This window comes from Sciurus vulgaris (assembly GCF_902686455.1).
Source record: "Sciurus vulgaris genome assembly, chromosome: 1".
NCBI lineage: Eukaryota > Metazoa > Chordata > Mammalia > Rodentia > Sciuridae > Sciurus > Sciurus vulgaris.
The window spans coordinates 162,309,556-162,334,773 of NC_136461.1; the positions used below are offsets into that span (position 1 = coordinate 162,309,556).

Sequence of the window (25,218 nt, forward strand, 5' to 3'; positions counted from 1 at the left end):
CAGCCCAGTCATTGTAGTCTTTCCCCAGAAAGTCAGCTTAGTCCCATCATGGTCACTTTGCTTCCTGTCATAATGCTGCTTTCCCTGGTCACACAAACAATCCTTGGGCTCGCCTTTCTTTGTACTGTATCAACTCCAGGGTTGGTGCTTGCCATACTTCTTACAGAAAGTCCAGGAGGGGTTAGGAACATACTTCAAGTTTGCTGAAGCTTTGTTGGTACATTTTTATGTATTTGTTTTGTTACATATGTAATAAACTTTTTTCAAAATGTAAAAAAAAAGAATGTGTATTTTTTAAGTCCTTATTTAGTAGTTCTTCACATCAAAGTTTCAAAATAACTCCCCCATGATTTCCTTTAGTATTTATATAGTTTTGATTTTAATCATTCAATATTAGATGCATCTAGATTTTATAATGGTGTAGAACAGTAAAATATAATTTAATATTTTTTTCAACTGACCTAATACCTGTTCTGTTTTAACACCCTTTGTTAGCAACCTTTTTCTACTAATTTGAAATACCAGTTTTTATTACATGTCGAATGTTTGTATGCCTTCTGCATCTGTTTTTGAAATCTATTATTTACTTTTTTCACTTATCTGTGTATCAGTGTTGAATTGTTATCATTAGTGAAGCATTATATTCCAATATCTGGTAATATTAACCTCATTGATTATTCCTTTTAAAAAGATATTGCTGGTCCTTTCCCCTTGTTTATTTTTCTTTAGAAATATTTAGTTTTTAAAAATTAAACATTTTGATATTGTAATGGGAAATGTGTTAAATTTAATAGTCAATTTATAAAAAATTGGCAACTTTATGATTTTGAATCTGCCTATTTGAAAATTGGTATCTTTATAATATTAATCTTTCTACTTCCAATTTATGCATCTTTCTTTAATATCCTAAATAAAATTTATCCAGAGGTATTTTATCCTTTTCCTTTCCTACTACAGATGTTATCTCATTCTTATTTTTTAAATTATAAAAGTAGTGTAAAGATACTGAATTTTTAAATTTTAAGACGATCACAATCTTGAAGGTATTGGAAGATAAATATAAAGAAACTTAATTTTCTAGATTCATTTGACATTCTATCATCCCTAAATACTTTGGTGTTGGATAAGTGTAACACTGACATCAAACTGTTGGATAAGTATAACACTGACACAGAACTGTAATCTAATCTTTAGACACATTCAAATTTGGCTAATTGTTCTGATAATGTTCTTTCCAGTAAAAGAATCCAATTTAATATCTCATGTTTCACTTCTCTGCCTTGTCTCTTGAGTTTCCTTCAGTCTGAAATGGTTCCTCAGTTTTCCTTGATGTTCATGACCCTGATACTGGGAGATTACAAACCAGTTATTTTGTAGAATATCCTTCAAGTTGGTTTGTCTGATGTTTCCTCATGATTAGATTTCAGGTAGACATCTTTGGCAGCAATATCACAGGATCACTCCTGTGTTTTTCTCCTTCCATCTTATCAGGGGGCACGTGATTTCCTCCTGTTTCACTACTGCTGATATTTACTTCAGTCAATTGATTAAGGTGATATGTGGAGAATTTCTTTACTATAAATTTACAGTTTCACTTTTGCAGTTAATATATATTTTATGTAGATGTGTTTTAAAAGAATATAGTATCCCATTTCTCAAGCATATTAAATAAAGAAGTAAATAAATAAGCACAGGGTTTCCTATTTTATTCAAAAGTTTTAATGGACAACCATCATCACACGTTGGTGTTCATGTTTTCCACACTTTGGCTACTGGGAGACTGTTCAAATTAGTTTGAGCATTTCCTTGCTTTGGCAAAATAAGAATTTTTAGGTTCATTTTGGACTTTGTCTTATCCTTGGAATCAGATAATTTCTTTGAGAATAAAATATGATACATGGCTAATAGATTCCTTATTAATTATTTGAAATCTCTGCATCTGTAGTGATTTATTTTCTACTTGATTTTTAGATGATAAGGAAGGGCAGTTACTGTGGAGTTTATTCTGCTTCCATTTATACATGCTTTTTTTGCTTTATGAATTTTAATGGTATATAATTTGGAATACAAAATTAGATTCAATACCTAAACCTCTATTTTTTGATTTGTTAACTTTAGAAAATGCATCTTTATAACCTAGTATGAAATGAGAAAACTGTCCCTTAAGATATGAAGACATCATGACTTAGCTACTAATCATATTAATGTAATCCTTGGACTAATTATATTTATACTTTAAATGTTCTCATTAAGTCTCCATTTAAAAATTTAAAAAACTGTAACTATTGGTTATCTAGTATGTGAGGAAAGATACAAAAATAACTTTGTATAGTTTCCATACCAGTGGTGGTTATATGTTTATATGATTTCTTCATTCAGTGATGCTAAGCAAATTTGATATTCAAATAGAGTTATTCATAGAGGGCTCATGGTCCTACATGTTCTCTGAGGTCTTGTATTTACCTCTTAACTTTATATATTTTGGATAATAAAATTCATGAGTCATTTTTTTCCTCCCTTACCTTACTGTTTGCCAGAGCTTTGACAAGAGGAAGATGCTTCCTCTTTCTGCTGGATGCTAAATAGTTATCTTTGAAACCTAGTAACATTTAGTTACTAATCTAATGGCATCAAGAACATCTAGTCTCTTTGTAAATCCCGTATCATGATTTCTCTCCTCCTTTCTGGGTCATGAAATCATATTTAATTCCTCATAAACAAATCTTTACATGAAAAAAGTGTTCTTGTATTTTAAGTTTTTTTTCTTTGTCATTATTTCTGTATTCTTATTTGGGAATAATTTCCATATATAACATCTATCTTCATTTATCACTTTCAGTTATCTCCTTTGTTTTTCTTTTTATCCTATTTATTTGGGTGTGTAACCCTGTGTCAGTGGTTGTATTTTCTTACATCTTTGCCATGTTTCTTGTTTCTAAAGTGGATTTTATTTCTGTCTTAATTTTATCTTTCTGTTCTTTACTGAATGCAGTCTTTTAATTTATAATTTTTTCCTATTGTTCTGTTCATATTTAATGCCTTGTAATTTTGTTATAGTTTAATTAAGGCCATATGTGTATTGTGCATGGAGGGGGAGGGAGGAGCATAGAATTTTTGCCTTTCTGCCATAATTCTTTTGATGCACATTATATGATAAGTTCATCATATCATATTTTCCTTCCAAGTATGTTACACCTGGGTGCAAGGATTATTGAACAATGGTTAGGTTTTTGAGGATAATTTTGTTGTTAGGTAAAAAATACCAGTGGGGAGTAAGGTGGTTCTGCAGATAGACTGAATTTTCTTGTATGCTAAATTTTACCACTATCTCATCAACTCAGTTTTGTACTTATCTCTAAATAGTCCTCCAATGGGTGCTCTTACCATTCACACTCCAAAGGTTTTTGAGTAGTTATTTGGAATCTGTTTCTTTTCAATAACTGGGATTGGTTGCTTCTGTGTTGATTGACAATTAATATTGTCCTCTATCTTATCACAACTTCATTCCAGAAAAGCTTGACTATAAATGGAATCCTTGATTTGCCCTGCAATTCGTATATGTCACCAACTGAAGGGTGACCCTTGTTCTGTCAGTGTCTTAAGAACTTGCCATTCTAAGTAAGGTTTCATTGCTGTGCTCTTCAGGCCCAGATACTTTCTTCCCTTGGAGAACTCTGCCTATTTCCTTAATAAGAGAAGAGTGTATATGCTCTTGAACTTCTTTTACACTTTACTGATATTTATGTTTGGTAGATATTTTTTGGAGTTTGTAGCTAAGAATCATGGTTAATCTTCAGTTTCACTGATGATTAAAATTTCACCCTCCTTTTAAATGTTCTGTTATTTAGTGGACTCTTTGCAATGGTGAATAGGGTTTTAATGCCTAAAAATAACATTGATAAGACCTTCAATCTCATGGGGAAGGGAGATAAAATATTTGACGTGCAGTGCCGTGCCAGGAGCAGAGAATCTTTAGAGTACTATACATGCTCCTTTAAACAACTTTATTTTCACTTTCCTAATATGTTTCCTTAATATGAATTTCAAGGCATATGACTGCCCCTTACCTGACGAGTTAGAGCCACGTCTTATTATTTATTCATTATAATTTAAGAAATAATATTTATATCCAAGCATTGTGATAAGTTCTGGGGTTTCACCGATGACTAGGAAATAGACCTATCCCTCAGGAAATCATGATAAATGAAAGGAGACATATGTATAAATGAAAAAGTTAAAAAGATAATGCTTGCTTTAGGACAACTGTTTCCATGCTGCTATAAGAGTACATTGGAAGATGTAGTTACCCCCTTTTCTAATAGAAAAGAGAGGTTTCAAAAGTATCAAATATAAGTTAACTTCTGAGGTGAATCTAAAAGGACAGATGGTTTTTTAATAAAGTTAAAAAACAAACCAAAGAAAATATCATATGGAAAAACAAGGTATGTTCATGAAGCAGCTAGAAAATGTTGTTTAAAGATGGAGAATCATGACCAATGAGGGCAAAGTTAAATCTTTCCCTCTAAAATCAGGAACAAGACAAGGATGTTCACCGTTACCATTTTATTCAGTATAGAATTTGTCATTTTAACCAGTGCAACTGGAGAAATAAGGAAATAAAAGGATACAATTTGGAAAGGAAAACGTCAAATTATCACTGTTTGATGATAATATGATCCTATACTTAGAAGATCCTTAGAGCTTTGCAAAAGACTTTTAGAGATGCCATAAAAATTTTCCAAAGTATCCAGATTCGAATTCAAGAAATAAAAATTAAAAACATTTCTATACACAAGTAATTAATTTCCTGAGATAGAAATCAGGAAAATAATTCTGTTTACAATAGTCCACAAAATAATACCAAGGAATAATTCTATCTGAAGAGTTTGTGATGAACATCCACAGTGAAAAATATAGAACACTGAAAAAAGAATAAAAAAATAGAAAAGGGCAATAGAAGTTGGAAAGACCTACCACATTCACGTACAGGCAGAATTAATATTGTTAAAATGTCCATATTACCTATAGTGATCTACAGATTCAATGCAATCCCCACCAAAATACCAATGATATTCTTTGCAGAATTAGAAACACACACACACACACACACACACACACACACACACACACACACACACACCTGAAGACCAAACAGTCCTAAAATTCATATGGAAGAACCAAAGACCCAGAATAGCAAAGCAATTCTGTACAAAAAGAGCAATGTTGGAAGCTTCACGATACAATTTTGAATTATACTACAGAGCTACCAAAACAACATTGTACTGACATAAAGACAGGCATGTGGGTCAGTGAAATAAAACAGAAGACACAGAGACAAATCACACAGATACAGTAATCTGATTCTTGTTGAAAGTGCCAAAAATATACATTGGAGAAAAGACAGCCTTTTTGACAAACTGCACTAGCCAACTTGATATCCATATGAAACTAGATCCTTCTCTTATTTTTCACAAAAGTCAACTCAAAATTGATCAAATACCTAGAAATTAGTCCATAAATTTTTCAGCTGCTGGAAGAAAACATAGGGGCTAAACACTTTAACATCAAGGCTCAGCAGTGACTTTCTTAACAGGACTCCTAAATCCTAGGAAATAATACCAAGAGTTAATAAATGGGATGGCATTAATTAAAAAGTTTCTGCACAGCAAAGGAAACAATCGCATTAAGAGAGAACCTACAGAATGGGAAAAAAAATCTTTTCTAGCAACTCTTCTGATGGAATTAATAACCAGAGTAAATAAAGAATTAAAAAAATCAAAGAAATCTCAGTGTAGTTTTGATTTGCATTTCCCTGATGGCTAAATAAATTGAACATATACATATAGAGAGAGTGTATAACATATATATTGAACATACACTTATTGAAAATGTATATATATACATATACATACATATTGAATACACACACACACACATGCACACACACACACACACATATGCATATGCTCGATTTCTTTAGCCATCAGGGAAATACAAAGCAAAACTACACTTGAGATTTCTTTTCATTCATTTAGAATGACACTCATCATCAAGAACACAAAAAAATGATGTTGAGGATGTGGTGGGATAAGGAATTCTTATCCTTGTTGATGGGAATGTAAATTAGTACAACCACTGTGGAAATTAGCGTGGAGGTTTCTCAAAAGACTGGAAATGGAATCACTGTATGATCCAACTATAATCACCCAAGTATTAATCCAAAAAGAATTAAAGTCCAGCATAGTATAATGATACCCATGTTTATTCTGGTATAATTCATAATAGCCAAATTACAGAACCAGCCCAGGTGTCTGTCAATTGATGAATAGATAAAATATGGCAGATATAAACACAATGGAGCTTTATTCATCTATAAAGAAGAACAAAATTATTTCATTTGTAGGAAAATGGATGGGTGGAACTGGAGCACATCATGTTAAGTGAAATAAGTCAGACTCAGAAAGTTAAGTGTCTTTGTCTCATGTAGAAGCTAGGGAGAAAATGGAAAAGAAGGAACCTCAAAAAAAAAAGGGAGAACAGTAGAAAGAGGAAAGACTGGGGGGAAGGAGGGGAGGGTACGGGGAGGTACTAGGGAATGAACTTGATCAAATTATATTATATGCAACTCTATCACAATGTGTCTCACTATTATGCACCAATAATTAAAAGAAAAATAAAGATGGAGAGAATAGGGTAGCAGCAGAGATGTTGGTGTCCAATGAGGCCATAGAAGTTAATTTATGTATAAGAGGTAAAGTATTCCATACAAAGGAGTTATACTTTAGCCTGTAGAAGATTACAAGTATTTCAAACAAAAATGTTATGCAATCACATGACAATTTTAGAAAATACTGTGATCATCCCATGGAGAATGGGTTAGAGAAGAAGTTAGCATTTGAGAGGCTAGTTCAGATGTTATAGCAATTGTCCCAATGATTCTTGGTTAAGGACCTTAACCAAGAACCTGATATGCCATCTGTGTACCCCTTCAGTGATGTCCCTGATTGGAGAGGACACATTCAGGAGATATTCAGGATATATCTAAGAAGGGCAGAATCAATGGGCTTTATAACTCATTGGTCCTAAAGAGGAAAGAGTAGACTAAGATACTGAGAGAGGTGATAGAGATAACTGATAGGGATTTTCTTAACCCAGATAGGGAATTCAGGAGAGGATCACTGTGTGTGTGTGTGTGTGTGTGTGTGTGTGAGAAGTGTGGGAAGAATTTTGGTTATCTTGAATTTGATTTTTTCTGGGTGATATTTGCATGCTTGTTTGAGGTGTAATGGTTAGAGGTCTGGGCTAGAGAGTTTGATTTGATAATCTTGAGTGTGTTTGTGGTATTTGAAAATATGGATGCATTAAGAAGAGGATATAAACTGAAAAGATAAAAATAGAGGTACTAGGAATAGATTTTTGGACAGCGTTAATGCTTGGGTGAAGAAGAGACAGTACAGCAAACTCAAAAGGAGGAAGCAAGTAAAAAGAGGACGGTGTCCTAGAAGCCCAACAGGAATAAACTTCATGAGTCCAATGTCACACAGTAAGACAGAGTGAAGGCAAATCCCTGGAGTGGAGACTACCAGATCTTCGATTGTCTTAGTGAAACAAATTTCAGTAAGAAGGCAGAAGATAAATTATAGTGGGTGGAGGAGTGACTTTGAATTGAGCAAAACTTTTATATATAAAAGGAAGTTATTCTGATAATTGTTAAAATATTACCCTTTTCTGTTCTCAGCTCATACAGTTCTGCTTTGACATTTTAATTCACTCAGACAAGGAGAAAAAACAATTCAGGCCTACTTGGGCAATTGTCAGTGCACCAAATTTTATCTATGGAAGACTTTCATCAGGCACTATTTCTTTATGCTTGATAGTTTATTTAGTTGCTTTATTTTTCAGGAGGCTTATGTATATTAAATATCACTCAAAGTAGAATAAATTTGGAATTTTAGAAAATGACAAAAATTATTTGAAGAGAAAATAAACACTCTTAACCATTAATAAAGGTACGTTTAATCACCTCTTCTTACACAAGTTTAGATGGACTTGCAAACATGTTCCCTCTTGGAGAACTGGATAACTAATAGTAGCATAGAGGAAGAGTCAGTCATGCTTATAGTCTTTCCATTTTCACCTGTTCAGCTTTTTGTTAGTATTTCAGTCTGGCACTAGAATTTGCCTTCTGCTTATCATACTGTAAGGTCTACTGTTCTTACTACCAAAAAAAATTGTTTTTCATATCTCTATTGCTATTGCTGCTAAACTACTTATGTGTGCTCTGATATTATATTAAGCAGAGTTTTGTTTATCACTGGAGTAATTATTACAATACACACCGCAACTACTTTGAAAAGGTTCCAGCCCTTTCCTCTCCAGTTCACTGTACTCTGACATTTCTAGGGGGTCACTGTGACATTTTCTTGATGGCTATGCTGTTCTGTCTCTCACCTTGCCTTTTAACTACTAGATAGATAAACATGTTCTCCTAATAAAGTGGTTGTACATGTGCAATATTTCTAAGATTTTACTTATTTGATGACTTTCTCTTTGCTTTTTGTAGGAGATATTTCTCTACTTCTTGAAGGAAAGCTTTTTGGGGAATTAGTTGTAGTTAACACTCACAAAAACTATTTTTTAAAAGGAAAATTCACTGTGTATATTTGAGATTTATAGTGATGTTATGTAATATATAAAGACAGTAAAATAGGTAGCCTAGTGAGATAAACAGCTATCACTCACATAGTTAACTCTTGTTTTGTTACAAGAATAGTTAAAGTCTACTTATTGACAAAATTTCTTAATACAATACAATTTTGCTGACTTCAGTTCTCATCATAAAAACATTTCAAAACAAAAATTTTGTAACTCCCATGACAAGCATATGCCGTTTATCATACTACTCAAATATGAAAATAAATCTATTCTGAACAAGCATTAACATTTATAAACAAAAGATTATCTATGTACCCCTCATATAAAACATTGGAATTTTGCTTTTCTGTTTTGATAATGTGCAGTAGACCTCATATCAATAAAGATAACTGGGTTCTTAATTACACAGTGTGTTTCTGGTGTGGGATTAATTTGTAACCACCCTTTCACATCAGCTTCTAATCCTCTTTCACACTTACTCTGCTCAAAATCCTTGATTTAAACTCCGTTTATACGGTTAAGCCCCGTCTGTTTCTGTCAAAAGTTGGGTTCAGGCATATTCATGATGGAAAATTAAGATAGTAAAATAAATGTAAACTTTGTACTCTTTGAAATTCTTTACATTGTTTCACTGAAAAAACTCACCACTGGTCTTGATGGTTTATTTCTTGTTGAAACCTTTTGGATTTTTTCTTATCAATGAATCTGCTTTCAAAGACAGGATCCATTTTGATGTTCAACACTCTTCATATAGAGATCCCTCTGACAAAAACCTCTCAGAACTGAAACTCAGACTTTTTTTATGAATTAAAGAAAATTTTTGATGACTTAGTGTTCTACTGGGCCATGAGTGCTATATAACCTGTGCTGTTTTTGCATTTACTAGGCTAAGTCTGTCATGAAGATTTGGCTTTGTTAACTATAGCTTTTCTTATGCAATGTGATGTTCAAATAAGAAACAAAGTGGTAATTTATATATTCTTTGCTAGCAGTTCTTAGTCTTAGAATCTTTGTTTTGTGGGTCTTAATTTTTATAAGCTGCTTTAACTGAAGGAGGATGGATATTTGTAATTTTTTGTTGTTGTTGTTGCCAAGGATTGAACCCGGGGCACTTAACCGCTGAGCCACATCCCCAGCCCTTTTTATTATTTTATTAGAGGCAGGGTTTCACTGAGTTGAGTAGGGCCTCCTAAATTGCTGAGGCTGGCTTTGACCTTGCAATCCTCCTCCATTAGCCTCCCGAGTTCCTGGGATTATAGGCGTGTTTTTTAAAGCCCCCTTTTTGTGGTCAGAATTTTTCAAATCTTGACCTTTTTTCCCAAATATCTGTCACCAACTTCCACTCCTGTCCACATCCCTTACAACAGTGATTACTGACCCTATTCTTTTTTTTTTTTAATATTTTTTTAGCTGTGAATGGATTTTTTATTTTATTTATTTATATGTGGTGCTGGATATCGAACCCAGGGCCTCACACATGCCAGGCAAGCATTCTATCACTGAGCCACAACTCCAGCCCGACCCTATTCTTAAACCACACCAGGAAAATGGAGTAATTAAACACTTTATACAAATGTTTTCCTAATTCATGTTCTTAAAAGTCTACTAAGATTAATGTCTTATATAATATTTTATATCAGAAATATTAGTATGTTAAAATATTTTTGATATATTTAAGCTACAATTTGCTCATCTAAAATAAACAAGTTCATGTGATACTAAATAAAACACCATCAGGTAATTTTTTTTTTTTTTGTTTATTAAGACTTAACTGAGTAATGTGGGATAAGAAAACACCTAAATTATGTAATTAGCATTTTCAAGTTTATTAAAAGGTATGATATATATGGATAGCAAGAAGTTTCCTGCTTAAATTTATCTTATTTCACTTTCATATTTAGTGAGCAGCATGTTATTGCTGACTATTTTTTAGGTCACAAAGGGTTTAAGTCAAATTTTATTATTCAGGAACCTGGAATTGAAATGGGTAAACTTGTATATGTCAAGTTCCCTTTCCTTATAATTAGAATAAGGTCACTGAATACCTTTTAAAAAGTTTCAGGAATGCATTAAACCAGTGATTTTTCTCAATTACTTTCCAACAGGGAAGGAATACCATGCATAAGCTAGCATTTATTACTGCTTTCTGTTTAACAATGTTTCTGACTCCATTCATTCTTATGGAGTAACCAGAGGACCTGCAATGTGAATGCCCACCATTGTAAAGATGCTTACTCTCTCCCTTTCCATTTCATTTGAGGATGTCAGCTCATTCTGGCCCTGAAAAAGAATCACAGTTTGCTTCTTGGTTATGATTACTATTTTTCTTTCTTAGGGCGTCATTTGTGATTTGCTTATATTTGAATTTCAGAAGGAATTTAAATTCTTTCAGAGACTGGAAGATGCTCTGAAGAGAGTCAAAGATGGGGGCCTGAATAGAATTGACTAGGCCTGTATAGATAAAGAAGGAAAAAAAAATATAAAATATCAAGAAAACTCTGAATTGTCATGCCTGGAATATTTCATGTTTGGTTCATGTCTGGAGCCAGTTCATATCAAAGGTATTGAAAGGGGTTCTGAAAGGCTTACTTTTAGAAGAATGACATTATATGACACATAAAAGGTACCATTTACTAATATTAAAAATTGCCAGACCAGATTTGCTATCGACAAAAAGATTAAATTTGTGTCCTCAGTTTAATCATCCTATTCAATTCTGTTTGTGTATCAAAGACTGTGCATACCTCACCTCTATAGTCACTGAATTCTTTTATTTTGATGAATGTTTGCAATTAAACTCTATTTATACACTTGGTTAATAAGATTACAGAAAATTACTCACATTTTTAATTGATTTTTTTTTGCAGGCTTGAAAATGCCTAAGAACATTAATTATGGTCAGTTGAATGTATTATGCCACCTTAGAGGAAAGCATGTCCAGTAAGTTATTCTTGCATTTCTTTTTCTGTTGTTGAAATGAATATGAATATGCTTGTTTTATGAATAAAGTATAGTAATAAAACATTGCTGACTCTCACAGGTACCTGATTTACCACACAGATAAAAACATTTGAAAACCTGGAGGTTATTTCTCTAGATTGAAGGACCAGAATATGTATGTCATGTTTTAAGGAAACAATTTAGTGTGAAGTCAGCATAACTCATTCCTAGCTGGGCCCTTTTTAGTACTTAAAAAGCAGTCATAAGGAAAAAAACCTTAAATGGTTGAAAACACAAATATTGAGTGAAATAAGTACCTGAGCAGTGCAAAGGGATGCCTAGCTGAAATATACAGGAGCCAGAGAATGAGGGAATACCACAATTTGAAGCTCAGGATTCCTAAGATGTGCAACACTTGAAGACATAGTTTTAAAAAAGACTATTTTGTTGTCAACTCCTCCCCCTGATTGGATTTTGGAAATTATAAATTTGGTTGTTATCTTCTGTTTCCCTCTGTCAATCCACTCCCCACCTACCTTCTCTTGGCAAAAGGATCTTGCCTCATCTTTATGGGACTATTGAAGACAGGCCTTAGGTTACAGTACTTTCTGTTTTAAAAATCTCTCAGTCACACCCCCTTAGCCACTTCAAATTACTTCTATATTTTCATCTGTCTTTCAATTTCTTCGTTTTTCAGAGAAAGGAAAGACAGCCTTGTTCTTTGTTATTACCTGGATTTCTACCAAAAGGGAAGGTTTTTGTTTGTTTCTTGTACATTGCTCTCTCCTGACTCCCAGTGTCTTTCAGCCCAGAGTGAAAAAGCAAGATACATGCAATCCAGAATCATGATCCTGGTTAGAATCTTGGCTTAGCCACTCGCCTGCTGTAAACTGGTTAGTTAATTTCTCATTGCCTCAATTTTCTCATTTGCCTATTTCTAAAGATTTAAAGGACTATTAAGTGAGCTAATATAGGTAAATAGTATCCGACACATAGAGTCCTAGATATGATTTTTATTATTGTTATTCATGAAAGCTCATCCGAGTTTTAACCTATTTTATATGCTAGTCCTTCCTCTAAGGCAGGAGACAGTAGTTACAGGTTTTGGAATGAATGTCTCTTTTTCCTTTTGCTCCCTGGTCCAGACACATTTCATTTTCAACATGTTTCTGGATTCTTTTTTTCCTTAAGGGGATCATAATAAGTGAGATAGTATCATCTAGAACTGGAACTGCCAAAATATCCATTCAAAACAAATCACATCAGTCTTCCTTTTCCTGGGCTGGATAAACCCCCACCAGGCAGTGTTCTCACATGAGAAAATCACGTAGTCCAGGCTCAGTCTGGTTGTCCTACCTGACTGCCTCGTTAAGTTAAGTTGCCCATTTATAGTTCATATTTTCTTTCAGATTTAAATCTCTGTGAATTTCTAGGATGGTTCCTTTTGAGGTACTCACACACCTAAAACCTGCAAATGCAGGTTTTAGAGTATCTGTATATAGTTTTTGTATAAATATTTCAGGAAAAGAATATAAAGGCACAAACACAAAATTAGACATGAAAATGAACATGTCTTTAGAATGATAAATTATAACAAATTAATGAAGGCTTGGCAATTCACATCCTTTCTCCCCCTATGAATCTGATATTCTTATATATTTTTTAAGCCCTTCAGAATCATAAAGTTATCGAGTGAGTTTAACAAATTGCAGCTGGTTTTTAAAAAAGGTATTCCTTCATATTTATTATTTATTCATGTATTATGTATTCAAAATGACCAATGAAATATGTTTCCCCTATTGTAAAAATAGAAGACTGAGACTTAAATGAGTCAAGGTTTAAAATTTTTGTACAAGAAACTCACAAGAGGTATTGGTTTTGGTTCTATAAAAAAGTTGCTATTATCAGAATAAAGGTAGTAGATTGGCATATTTTCCTGAGACTTTTTTTTTCATCAATGGTAAAAGAAAAATTGAGTAGCAAAGGGAGAACGATGTCACATTGAATTTCTAAATTCTTGGCCACGGGCAAGACTTTTCATCCCAAGTTGACTCGAAGCTCCATAATGGCAAGAGATTTTGTATGTCTTATTGCTTCCAATCTCTTGGCATTTAGCAGAGTTCAGTGTTTTGAATTGAATTTCATTTTGATGCTCAATAGAAATAAATATCTTCTTGGAATTATTCGCAGGTTTTCAATCTGTGTTGATTATAAATATGTGAGGACAGATACAGAGTTTTAGTGTGATATTTTTAGTATTACCTAAAAGCTGATTATTTAAAATTTTTTAAATTGAAAAATTGTAATTATAAACATTATAGAGTAAATTTGATAAGTATGTATGCAGGTTGATCATTCCTTGTATAGAAATCTGAAATCTGAAATGCTCCAAATCTGAAGCTTTCTGAATGCCAACAGGACATCACAAGTGGAATATTCTACACGTGACTTTACATGATGGACTGTGAAAAAAAATGCAGATGTAATGAACATATTCCTTTAAAATTAACTTCAGGCTATACATATGAAGTGTATGTGAGATACAAGTAAATTTTGTGTTTGAACTTTGGTACCATTCCCATGATATTTCCTTGTGTATTTTCAAATATTCCAATATCTGAAAAAAAAAGTCTGCAAGCTAAAGCATTTCTGGTTCTAAGTGTTTCAGATGAAAGATGCTTAACCTGAACAATGCAGAAAGATTTAATCAAGCTAATTAAATTATCTGTAACCTCACTTATTAAGGTTTTTTTTTGTGGTGAGACTTTTGGAATTTACTCATTGTTATTTTGAAATATACAATATAAAATTATTCACAGGTTTTCAGTCTGTGTTGATTACAAATATGTTAGGATAGATACAGATTTATAGTATGATATTTTTAGTATTACCTAAAAGCTGATTATTTAAAATATTTTAAATTGAAAAATCATAATTATTATCATTATTAATTAAAGTTACTCTGCTGTGCAATAGTTCTCAATGACTCATTCCTCCTGTCTAACTGAAACTTAATATCTCTCCACTCTTTCATTCCCCCACCCACTCCCTAACCTCTAGTGAGTGAGCGTCATTCTACTGTATTTCTGTGACTTAGAATTTTTTGATTATATACGTGAGTGTGATCATGAGTTGGTTTTTGTTGTTGTTTTGTTTTGTTTTCTCTGCCTGGTTTATTTTTCTTGGTATACTGTCCCCTCCTTTATGCACTTCATTGCAAATAATAGAATTTCATTCTTTTTAAGGTTGAATAGAATTCCATTCTGTGTGTGTGTATATGTGTGTGTGTGTGTGTGTGTGTAGTTTATTCATTATCAATTACATATCTTGTGAATAATGATTCAATGAACATGGGAATGCAGATATCTCTTAGATGAATAGATTTCAGTTCCTTGGGATAGATATAGAGAAGTGAGATTCCTGGGTCATATGGTAAATTTTTCTTTAGTTTTTGAGGGAACTCCGTACTATTTTCCAAAGTGGCTTTACTGATTTACATTACCGCCAACAATGTACAAATCTTCTCTTTCTCCACTTTTTACCAACATTTATTATCCTTTGTCTTTTGATAATAATATCCATTCTAACTGGTGCGTGACCATCTCTCATTGTGGCTTTAATCTGACTTTCCCTATTAATTTGTAATATTGAGCAATTTTTATGGGTCCATGGGCCTTTCTTGTGGTTTATTTTGAGAAATGTCTTTCCATATTCTCTTTTCATTTAAAAATGAGATTGTTTGTTTTCTTGCTATTGAATTGTTTTCTTTCTATATTTGAATATTAACTCACCAGATGTATGGTTCTTAAATATTTTCTTCCATTGTTGTAGGTCATTCTTCACTCTGTTTATTGTTTCCTTGTTTATATAGAAGTTTCTAGTTTGAGGCATTTTATTTGTTTATTCTTGCTATTTTTGCCCATGTTTTCAGGTCATATACTAAAAATTAATGCTCAAACAAATGTCATGAATCTTTTTGCCTTTATTTTCTCCTAGTAATTTTAGATTATATTTCAAGTCTTTTGTATTTAAGAATTGAATATATTTTGAAATGAAATTTTGTATTTGGTGAGATAAGGATCCAAATTCATTTTTCTAAGGTGGATATTCAGTTTTCTCAACATCAGACTGTCCTTTGCCCACTGTGTGTACCCAGATTTTTTTTGTTAAAAATCAATTGGTCGCAAATCTGTGAGTTTTATCCCAGTTCTTTCTGTCCTATTGATCCATCTCTTTGTTTTTCATTATCAGAACTGTTATTTTTTTTTTATCACAATAGCATTATATTATATTTTGAAATCTGTGTGTGATGCCCCCAACTTTGTCTTTTGCTAGAGATCACTTTAGTTATTTGGAATCTTTTGTGGTTGTGTGCAAATTTCGAGATTTTTAAATTTCTCTGTGGATAATGATACTGGCATTTTGATAGGGATTGCATTGAATCTATAGATCATTTTGAAAAGTATGGACATTTTAACAATATTCTTCCAATTCAGGAAAGTACAATATCATTCTATTTGTTTTCAGCTTATTTCATCAATATTTCATAGTTTCAGGATACAGATCTTTTGACTCTTGGTGAAGTTTATACCTATTATTTTTTGTTAATTGTAAACGGGATTATTTTCTTGATTTCTTTTTAGATGGTTCATTGTTAGTAGATATTTTGATCAGCTTTTTTGCTCTTGTGATCAAAAGATCTAACAAGAACAATTACAGGAAGCAAAGTTTATTTTGGAGCTCATGGTTTTAGAGGATTCAGTGAATAGATGGCCAACTCCATTGCTCTTGGCCAAAGAGGAGGCAGAACATCATGGTGGAAGAGTGAGGCTGAGGAGCGCTGCTCATGACATAGAACCAGGAAGCAGAGAGAGACTACTTCACTTACCAGGGCCAAAATATATGCCCCAAAGACATGCCCCCAATGACTTACCTCTTGTAGCCACACTATACCTGCTTATGATTATCACCCAGTTAATCCATTCAGCTGGATTAATGCATTGATTAGGTTAAGGTCCTCACTTCCCAATCATTTCACCTCTAAACTTTCTTGCATTTTCTAACACAGGAGCTTTAGGGGAACACCTAAAGACTAAACCATAATAGTGTACATAATTCTACTTATCGTTTTATGTTAATTTTTATATCCTGTAACTTTCCTAAAGTCATTTAGCAATCCTAACAATGTTTGGTGTTTAATATTTTCAATATATAAGATCATGTCATCTACAGAGATAATTTCCTCTCTCGGTTTACTATTAGGTTGCATTTTATTTCTTTCTCTTGCATAGAGTCTTTGAATAGATCTTTTAGTACTACGTTGAAAGTAAGTAGTGAGCATGGGCATCCTTGTCTTGTTCCTAAACTTAGAGGAAGAGCTCTCAGCTTTTCGCTGATGAGTATGATATTAGCTGTGGGCTTATCCACAAATGGTGTTTATTGTATTGAGGCATATTCTTTTTATACATCATCTACCAAAAGCTATAATCATGAAAGGATGTTAATTTCTGTGAAATGCTTTATCTGAATTTATTGAGATAATCATACTATCTTTACCATTCATTATGTTAATGTAGTATATTACATTTTTTTCCATTTTTATTTTTTTATTTTTATTTTTTATTATTTAAACAAATGGGATACATATTGTTTCTCTATTTGTACATGAAGTCAAGGCATACCATTTGTGTAATCATAAATTTACATAGGGCAATGTTGTTTGATTCATTGTTATTTTTTCCCCCTTCCCCGCCACCCTTCCCACCCCTCTTTTCCCTCTATACAGTCCTTCCTTCCTCCATTCTTACCACCCTCCTTATCCCTAACCCTACACCTAACCCTAACCCTAACGCTAACCCCTCCTACCCCCCATTATATGTCCTCATCTGCTTATCAGCAAGATCATTTGTCCTTTAGTTTTGTGAGATTGGCTTATCTCACTTAGCATGATATTCTCCAGTTTCATCCATTTGCCTGCAAATGCCATAATTTTATCATTCTTCATGGTGGAGTAATATTCCATTGTATATATATGCCACAGTTTCTTTATCCATTCATCAACTGAAGGGCATCTAGGTTGGTTCCACAGAGATACAGCCACATCAATGTTCATAGCTGCTCAATTCACCATAGCCAGATTGTATTACATTTTTTGACTTGCCTGTGGAGTCGTCCTTACATCCCAGTGATAAATACCACTTCATCATGGTGAATGATTCTTTAGTTTTCTGTGAATTTGATTTGTTAGTTGTCCTGTAATTTTCTTTTCTTATAGTGTCTTTCTTTGACTTTGTTATCAAAATATGTTGGCCATATAAAATAAGTTCAAAAGTATTCTCTATTTCAATTTTTTGGAAGAGCTTGAGAATGACTGGCATTAGTGTTTTAAATGTTTAGAAGCATTCATATATGAAGTCATGTACTAATTTGGTTCTGAGTTTTACTTTGTCTAGTTCCTTGAGATATAATGTTAGATTATTTGAGATCATTTCCTGATATAGGTACTTAACTCTTGTAAGTTTATAGTATTAAATGCATGAATTTGCTGCATGCAATAAGGTTGTTATGTTGTATTTATATTTTCATTTGTCTCAGGTTATTTTTCGATTTGTCTTTTGACTTCTTCTTTGACTCACTGGTTGTTCAGGAGCATGTTGTTCGATATGGAAATTTCTTAAGATTTCTTCTATCTCATGCCATTGTGTTCAGAAAAGATATTTAGTGTTATTTCAATCCTCTTAAATTTATTAGAATTTGTTTTTGCTTTAAAATATGATCTATTCTAAAGAATTTTTTATGTGTACTTAAAAAAGAATGTGTATTCAGTTGCTTTTGGGAGGAATGTTCTATGTAAGTGTGTTTGGTCCATTGAAATGAAAAATTTATTAGAAACCTTACACACATGCTTTTTCTATTAGGTAAACTATATTCAGTATTTACTTATTAACTTTTATTTATGATCTGTCCATTGTTGAAAGAAGGGTTCTAAAACCTCATATTATTATTATGTTGAAATCTATCCCTTCAGATCATTTAATAACTGCTTTATGAATTGATCCCTTTTTTGTTATACAATGTCCTTTTGGGATTTTTACAGATGGAGATGTAACATATATATTGTCTGGTATAAATATATCTATTCTTGCTCCTTATAACATTTCCATTTGCATGGAATATCTTTTTCCATTCCTCTACTTTCTGTGTATGTGTATCCTTACTAGTAAAATGAGTTTCTTATAGGTGTGATAGAATTGGGTCTTGTTTTTGTTTTTATTCATTCAACCACAGTATGCTTTTTTGCTTGGGGAATTTACTACATTTTCCTTCCAGGTAATTATTGCTATGTTAGGATTTCTTATTGAAATTTTGTAATTTATTTTCTGGTTATTTATCTTGTTTCTTTCGTCCTCTCTTGCTGCCTTACTTTGTGGTTTTGTGATTTTCTGAAGTGGTATGCTTTGAATCTTTTTTTTTTTTTTTTAGGTTGTGCAAATGATACAGATTTTAGCTTTGTGGTTGCTATGAGGTTTACATAAAACATCTTATACTTCTAGCAGGCTTTTTCAAGATGACAAAACTTAACTTTAATCACATATTTAAACTCAATATTTTTACTCCCTTCCTCACATTTTATGACTCAGAAGTAAAAATTTGCATCTTTTTAAAATTTACTCTTAAAAATTTATTATGGCTTTTGTTTTTTTTTCACAGTTTGCCTTTATCCTTCATAATAAAGATAGAATTAATTTACATATAGCCTTTGCAGTGATAGAATATTCTGAATTTGTGCGTTATTATTTTATTGTTTTGTACTTTCATTATGTTTTATGTTATTAATTAGTTGTCTTTCATTTCAGCTTATAAAACCTCCCTTTAGCAATTTAGTTATTGTTGATGAATTCCCTTAGCTTTAGTTTGTCTGGAAAAATTTTTCTTTTTCTCTCATTTTTTTTTGTACTCTTTCAACTTCTTTATTAAGTTTCTTGCATAAAGCATATACATTCTCATATTGACAATTTTTGCCATGATTAAAAGCAACAGAAAAAAGGCAATAGCAAGATATGCTTCACATAAAAACAATCATGTTTTAAGAATAGGAAGTTGAGATGGGGGTATGAAAAATGGTGGAATGAGACAGACATCATTACCCTATGTACATGTATGATTACACTAATGTATACCATGCACAACCATAGAAGCGAAATGATGTACCCCATTTGTGTACAGTGAATCAAAATGCAGTCTATAAAAATCAAAAAAATAAATAAGTAATTAAAAAAAAGAATAGGAAGTCTGGATCTCTGTACAACAAAAAGATTAGGAAGCAAACTATGAATAAGTACTGTATTTGGAATATACCCAAAATGTATGTGCAAAAATAGTACATTCATGATATAGCTCACTTAGGTTCCTTTATGATGCATAATTCCTCAATGATCCACTTGTGAAAAAAAGAATGAATATTAAAAAACACAAAATTTGAATCACATTTATCTTCGAAATATGAATGCTGAACTCAAAGTGGCAACTTCAGTGACTCTAAATGTTAAATGTTTCCAAAGTATAAGGCAATCTTAACTTTTTTTAGCTATCTGAATAGGATATGCAATAAAGGGTAGACCATTTACTCTACTTGTAATGAGACTGGATCTCAACCTGCATTTAGATGGCATGAGCAACAAAACACAGCAAACAGTTAACATTAAGAGTAATACCTGTACATATAACACCTAATTGAACCATGTTCTACTTATATGCCAAGACTATTAAACCACGAGCATAATGGAAGCTTACATATCATGCAACAGAAATATTTAATCACACAATCGGTTAGAAATTTCCAAATCCCTGCTACTAACATAATTTTAGTATATCTATAAAGTACAGCAGGTCATTTAGAAAAAGAGAAATAAAATACATACCTAATCTGTGCAAGTAAAAAATTTTTTAGAGTATGAAGAATATTCAGATATAAAATTTGCACTAAATATGTTGTTTTCTAAATATGATTTATATAATCAAGGCTTTGTTAAACACAAGTCTTAGGTATATGATCTATATAAACTTACAGTAGTGTTTATTCCAAGTAAAGATTTTCTTCCTATTATGATATGATAATATAAATGTTTTCTGAATGAACTATAACGTTTAAGTTATAAACATGCTGGAAGGCAAACAATGAAGAAATTACTGTTCATTTAAAAATGAATATCATCTCATAATTGGCCCCTGCACTTTCATTTTTTCAAGTCAGATTACTTGCATCTTAAATTTTTAGGAAAGGCACAAGCTTTTCCAGGTATTCCTGATTGGCTGAGTCTCTTTCTTTCACCCCTTTGAAAATATTATCCTACTCTCTCCTGTCCTTCAGGGTTTCTGCTTAGAAATCCACTGACAGCTTATGGAATTCTCTTTATGTGATGTATTTCTTATGTCTTTCTTCTTTCAGAGTTCTTTCTTTGTCATTGATTTTTGATAGTTTGACTATGATGAAACTTGATTAACTACTCTCTAGGTTGAATTTGATTGAAGTTCTCTGTTTCCTGTCACTGGATGTTGGCATCTTTCCCCAGATTTGGAAAATTATCTGCCATTATTTCTTTAAGTGTAGGTTTTTTGGTCCTTTTTCTTTCTCCTCTTCTCCTCAAAATCTTATTGTAAAAATGTTGGTTCTCTTGATGGCTTTCCATATCATTTTTTTTCTTTTCTTGCAGTGCTGGTTATTGAATCAAGGGCTTTAAACATGCTAATCAAGTGCTCTACCACAGAGTCACATCCTCAACATTACAATACTCATAGGACTTTGTTATTCTTTTTAGTTTTGTTCCTCTGATTAAATAGATTTTCGCTTCTTTGGGGTGAAGGAGTGAAGCTTTGTTAGTTTATTTTGGTTATGTCATATTTCCCTGATCTTTTTTCTGTTTTTGATTTTCTTTTGGTACAGAGCTTTGAACCCAGGGGCACTTTACCACTGAACTTCTTCTCTAGCTCTTTTTATTTTTTTAATTTGAAACAGGGTCTTGCTAAGTTGCTTATGGTGTCCCTAAGTTGCTGAGACTGGCCTTGAACTTGTGATTCTCCTGCCTCAGCCTCCTGAGTCTCTGGGATTACAGGTGTGTACTATCATGCTTGATTTTCCCTAATCCTTTGCATTCTTTGTTCTCCCATTGTTTGTACATTTGAGAAAGTAGACACCTCTTCCTGTCTTAACAGGTGTTCTTTCATGGGGATAGACTTTCACTATTTATTCTAGCCTAGTTCTGTTTTTATATATAATTATTCTTATTTATACATAACTACACGTATGAGTTCATAGCTAGAGACATTCCCCAATAATTTAAAATAAGAGTAGAAAACATTGGGTAGAGTGACCCTTTGTAATGTCACTATCTGGAAAGACTGCTGATTGAATGCATTTAGTTTTAAGGCCTAATGTTAAATTTGTTGGTCTAGTTACAGAGCATTTTTCTTCAACTCATAGTGAAAGTATGAGAGCTATTATGGAGATATGTATGTATTATGTATTAAGCCTAATTCATGACAAAGTGCACCTGTCTTCTTTATCGTAAAAGAATGACATTCATATTTCTTTTAATTTTATCAAATAAATGTGTAGATGCTGAAATATTCATTAAAAATTGAAAAGGAAATAATCCATAGAAGTAGAAAAGATTAAATTTTTATGGCTTGCTTAATTTTAAATAAAAATTATAGCTGGACACAGTGGCGCATGCCTATAATCCCAGTAGCTCGTGAGGATAAGATAGGAGGATCTTGAGTTCAAAGTCAGCCTTAGCAACGGCGAGGTATTAAGCAACTCAGTGAGACCCTGTCTCTAAATGAAATACAAAATAGGGCTGGGGATATGGCTTAGTGGTCAAGTGCTCCTAATTTCAATCCCTGGTACCCCCTCCCCAAATAAAAAATAAATAAAATAAAATAGAAAATACATATTGCTTAAGGGTCAACCTATAAATGTAATCAATAAACATTTTATTAAGAACTTATGTTCTCTGATCTGTGAGAAGAACAGAATGGGATGTTTAGTAAATACTGTGTTAAAATATTTCCAGCTACTTTGTAGATAAACCCCAAATTTCAGTGGTTTAATTTAATAGGAAATTTCTTTCTCATGTTGTGTCATAAAGAGAATTTTTGATTGGCAGTCACGTTAGGAAGTGAGTTTCCTCTCTTTCATATTACTCTGGCTATAACTTAGCTATGACTATGCCCAGTACTTCAGGCTAGGTCAGAGGAGGGGACATAAGTCAATGTCTTTGACAGAATTCCCTGTGTTGTTACTTCTTGCCTTCTTTATTACAATGTGCCTATTTTCAGAAGTGGAGGAACTCTCGCCTTGGAGTCAAGACAACCTGGATATTTGTACAAATTTTTCTACTTTATATCAACATAGGCAGGTCATTTAAACTTTGTATGTGTCATTTCTTATCCGTGACATGATAGCTATATGTCTAAGTAATAAGAACAATTTCAGTTTTAATAGTCACTGATTTTTATATCTATCTGAAAGAGTTCTCTGTATTTCTCCAAAATATATCTTTTCCTTCCTGAGCACGTAGTTAAACTACATTTCTCACCTTCCCTTGCAGTTAGGGATCTACACAGTTAAATTAGGGTGTAGGGTTTCAACACATGAAGTTTTGTTGTGTTTGGTTTTGAGAGGGCACAGTTCAGCTTATCACAGTAATCAATATTTAAAAATCAGAAATTTTTACATGAGAGTTCAGATTTCTGGTTTCTATAAAAAACACTGCAGGATCTGACCATATTGGACTTCTTTTAGTACATTAAAAATGATCTTTGAACATTGAGGCCATGACACACTCTTGGGGACATGCTCTCTCCAGTTCAACACAGTGCCCACCTTATTATACCTATCTGGGCACTTTCAGCATCTAATTTTAAGATCCTTGAATATAAGGTACTCAAAAAATAGACTGCTGAATTGCATTTTTGTGACATAGACATTAGCATCATGGGACATTTAGGAATTCACCCTGAGAATTGTGTCACCTCTAGCTGAAGTATTTCACCCTTCCATGTCAGCCTTCCACATATCTCACTTCTTGAACACACTGCCTTTGAAGACCCAGGTCATAAATACTGGGTTCATGTGCACCAGCTAACATATCTTGGAGATTCTCAAGGATTGGGTGAAGGAGATAATTTAGGCATACACATAGAAAATGACAAGATTAAAAGTCTCAGTATTTTGGTATAAAGTTTTTAGCTACTCCAAAGAAGATCTATCTAGATTACAGATTATTACAAGATTCTAAGACTTGTAGCATGGACTACATGTAGATAGAAAGACCTCATTTTAGTGCTTCTTTGAGCCTTAGTTTCTTCATGTCTAAAACGAAAATGTTTGAAATACCTATCTAGCTAATATAAACTGCGCAAGGATTAAATGACCTGCTACATATAAACTGCCTAAAATAGTGCCTGGAATAGAGCAAGAACTAACATTTTCTTGAGAGGGTGGTACTGGGGATTGAACTCGGGGACACTCAACTACTGAGTCACATCCCCAGCCTTATTTTGTATTTTATTTAGAGACAGGGTCTCACTGAGTTGCTCAGTGCCTAGCTTTTGCTGAGGCTGGCTTTTGAACTAGCGATTCTCCTGCCTTAGCCTCTTGAGCCCACTGGGATTACAGGTGTGCAACATGGCACCTGGCAAGAACTAACATTTTTTTTTTAATTGGGAACAGTATATCCCAAAGGTTATAAGTCAATTCCATTTTCATTTGTATTCTGTATTCTTCACTTCCTGTTCATATGAATTAAGTCAATTATTAAGGTTGCAGTTTCTTTATGTGTACAATGAGCAATAAAATGTGTCAACATTGTTAGGTTATACAAATATACGATGTAAAGATCCTGGTACAATGTTTGGAATACAACAAGTACTTAATTAAAAAAAAAAAAAAAACAGTAGATATGTTAAATAGGTGATTGTTTAATGTGAATTTCCAAAATCTTTGGAAAATCCCCACTGAACTGAATGGTCAGATTTAAAGAGTAGGTACTTGATCAATGTATCTTTGCAGAGTGAGAAAAGAAATTAAAAAGCATGCTATTGTGGGGCTGGGGTTGTGGCTCAGTGGTAGAGCACTGGCCTAGCACCTATGAGGCATTAGATTCAATCTTCAGCACTACATAAAAATAAATAGATAAAATAAAGGTATCAAGCCCATCTACACTAAAAATATTTTTAAAAAGTATTCTGTCCTCTTAAATCACATCCACATTTTAGTATTTGAATCAATTAAGAAAGGTAAGATTCTCAAAGTGTATGGCTTTATCTTGTATAAAGCACCAATATGGTATTTCAGGAACTTTAGCCAAGAGGGAAAAAATAGTGCTATAAATATTTTTGAATGTGTTATTACTTACATTGACAATACATTAAGAAAACCTTCTCTTGAGGACTTTTATATTCATTGCCAGGACGAAAATATTGACTAACATGTTTGTCAGTGTTCAATTTGAAATATGATCATTTTTGCTAATTATTGAAATAAGCTGTCATGATGAATATTTACCATTTTAAAAAACATTTAATGATAATTGTCAGTTGAAAATTGAGGCATATTTTCCA

General features: G+C 32.8%; 1 protein-coding gene across 1 annotated transcript in view; it reads left to right on the top strand.

Moving 5' to 3' along the window:
• CNBD1 (cyclic nucleotide binding domain containing 1) overlaps nucleotides 1-25,218 on the top strand; it is a gene marked incomplete at both ends in the record, with an annotated part of 341,848 nt that overhangs the window by 8,040 nt on the left and 308,590 nt on the right. The window contains one exon of the mRNA XM_079146622.1: nucleotides 11,523-11,595. Within this exon, the coding sequence (XP_079002748.1) occupies nucleotides 11,523-11,595 (73 nt within the window). The remainder of the gene's footprint in view (nucleotides 1-11,522; nucleotides 11,596-25,218) is intronic.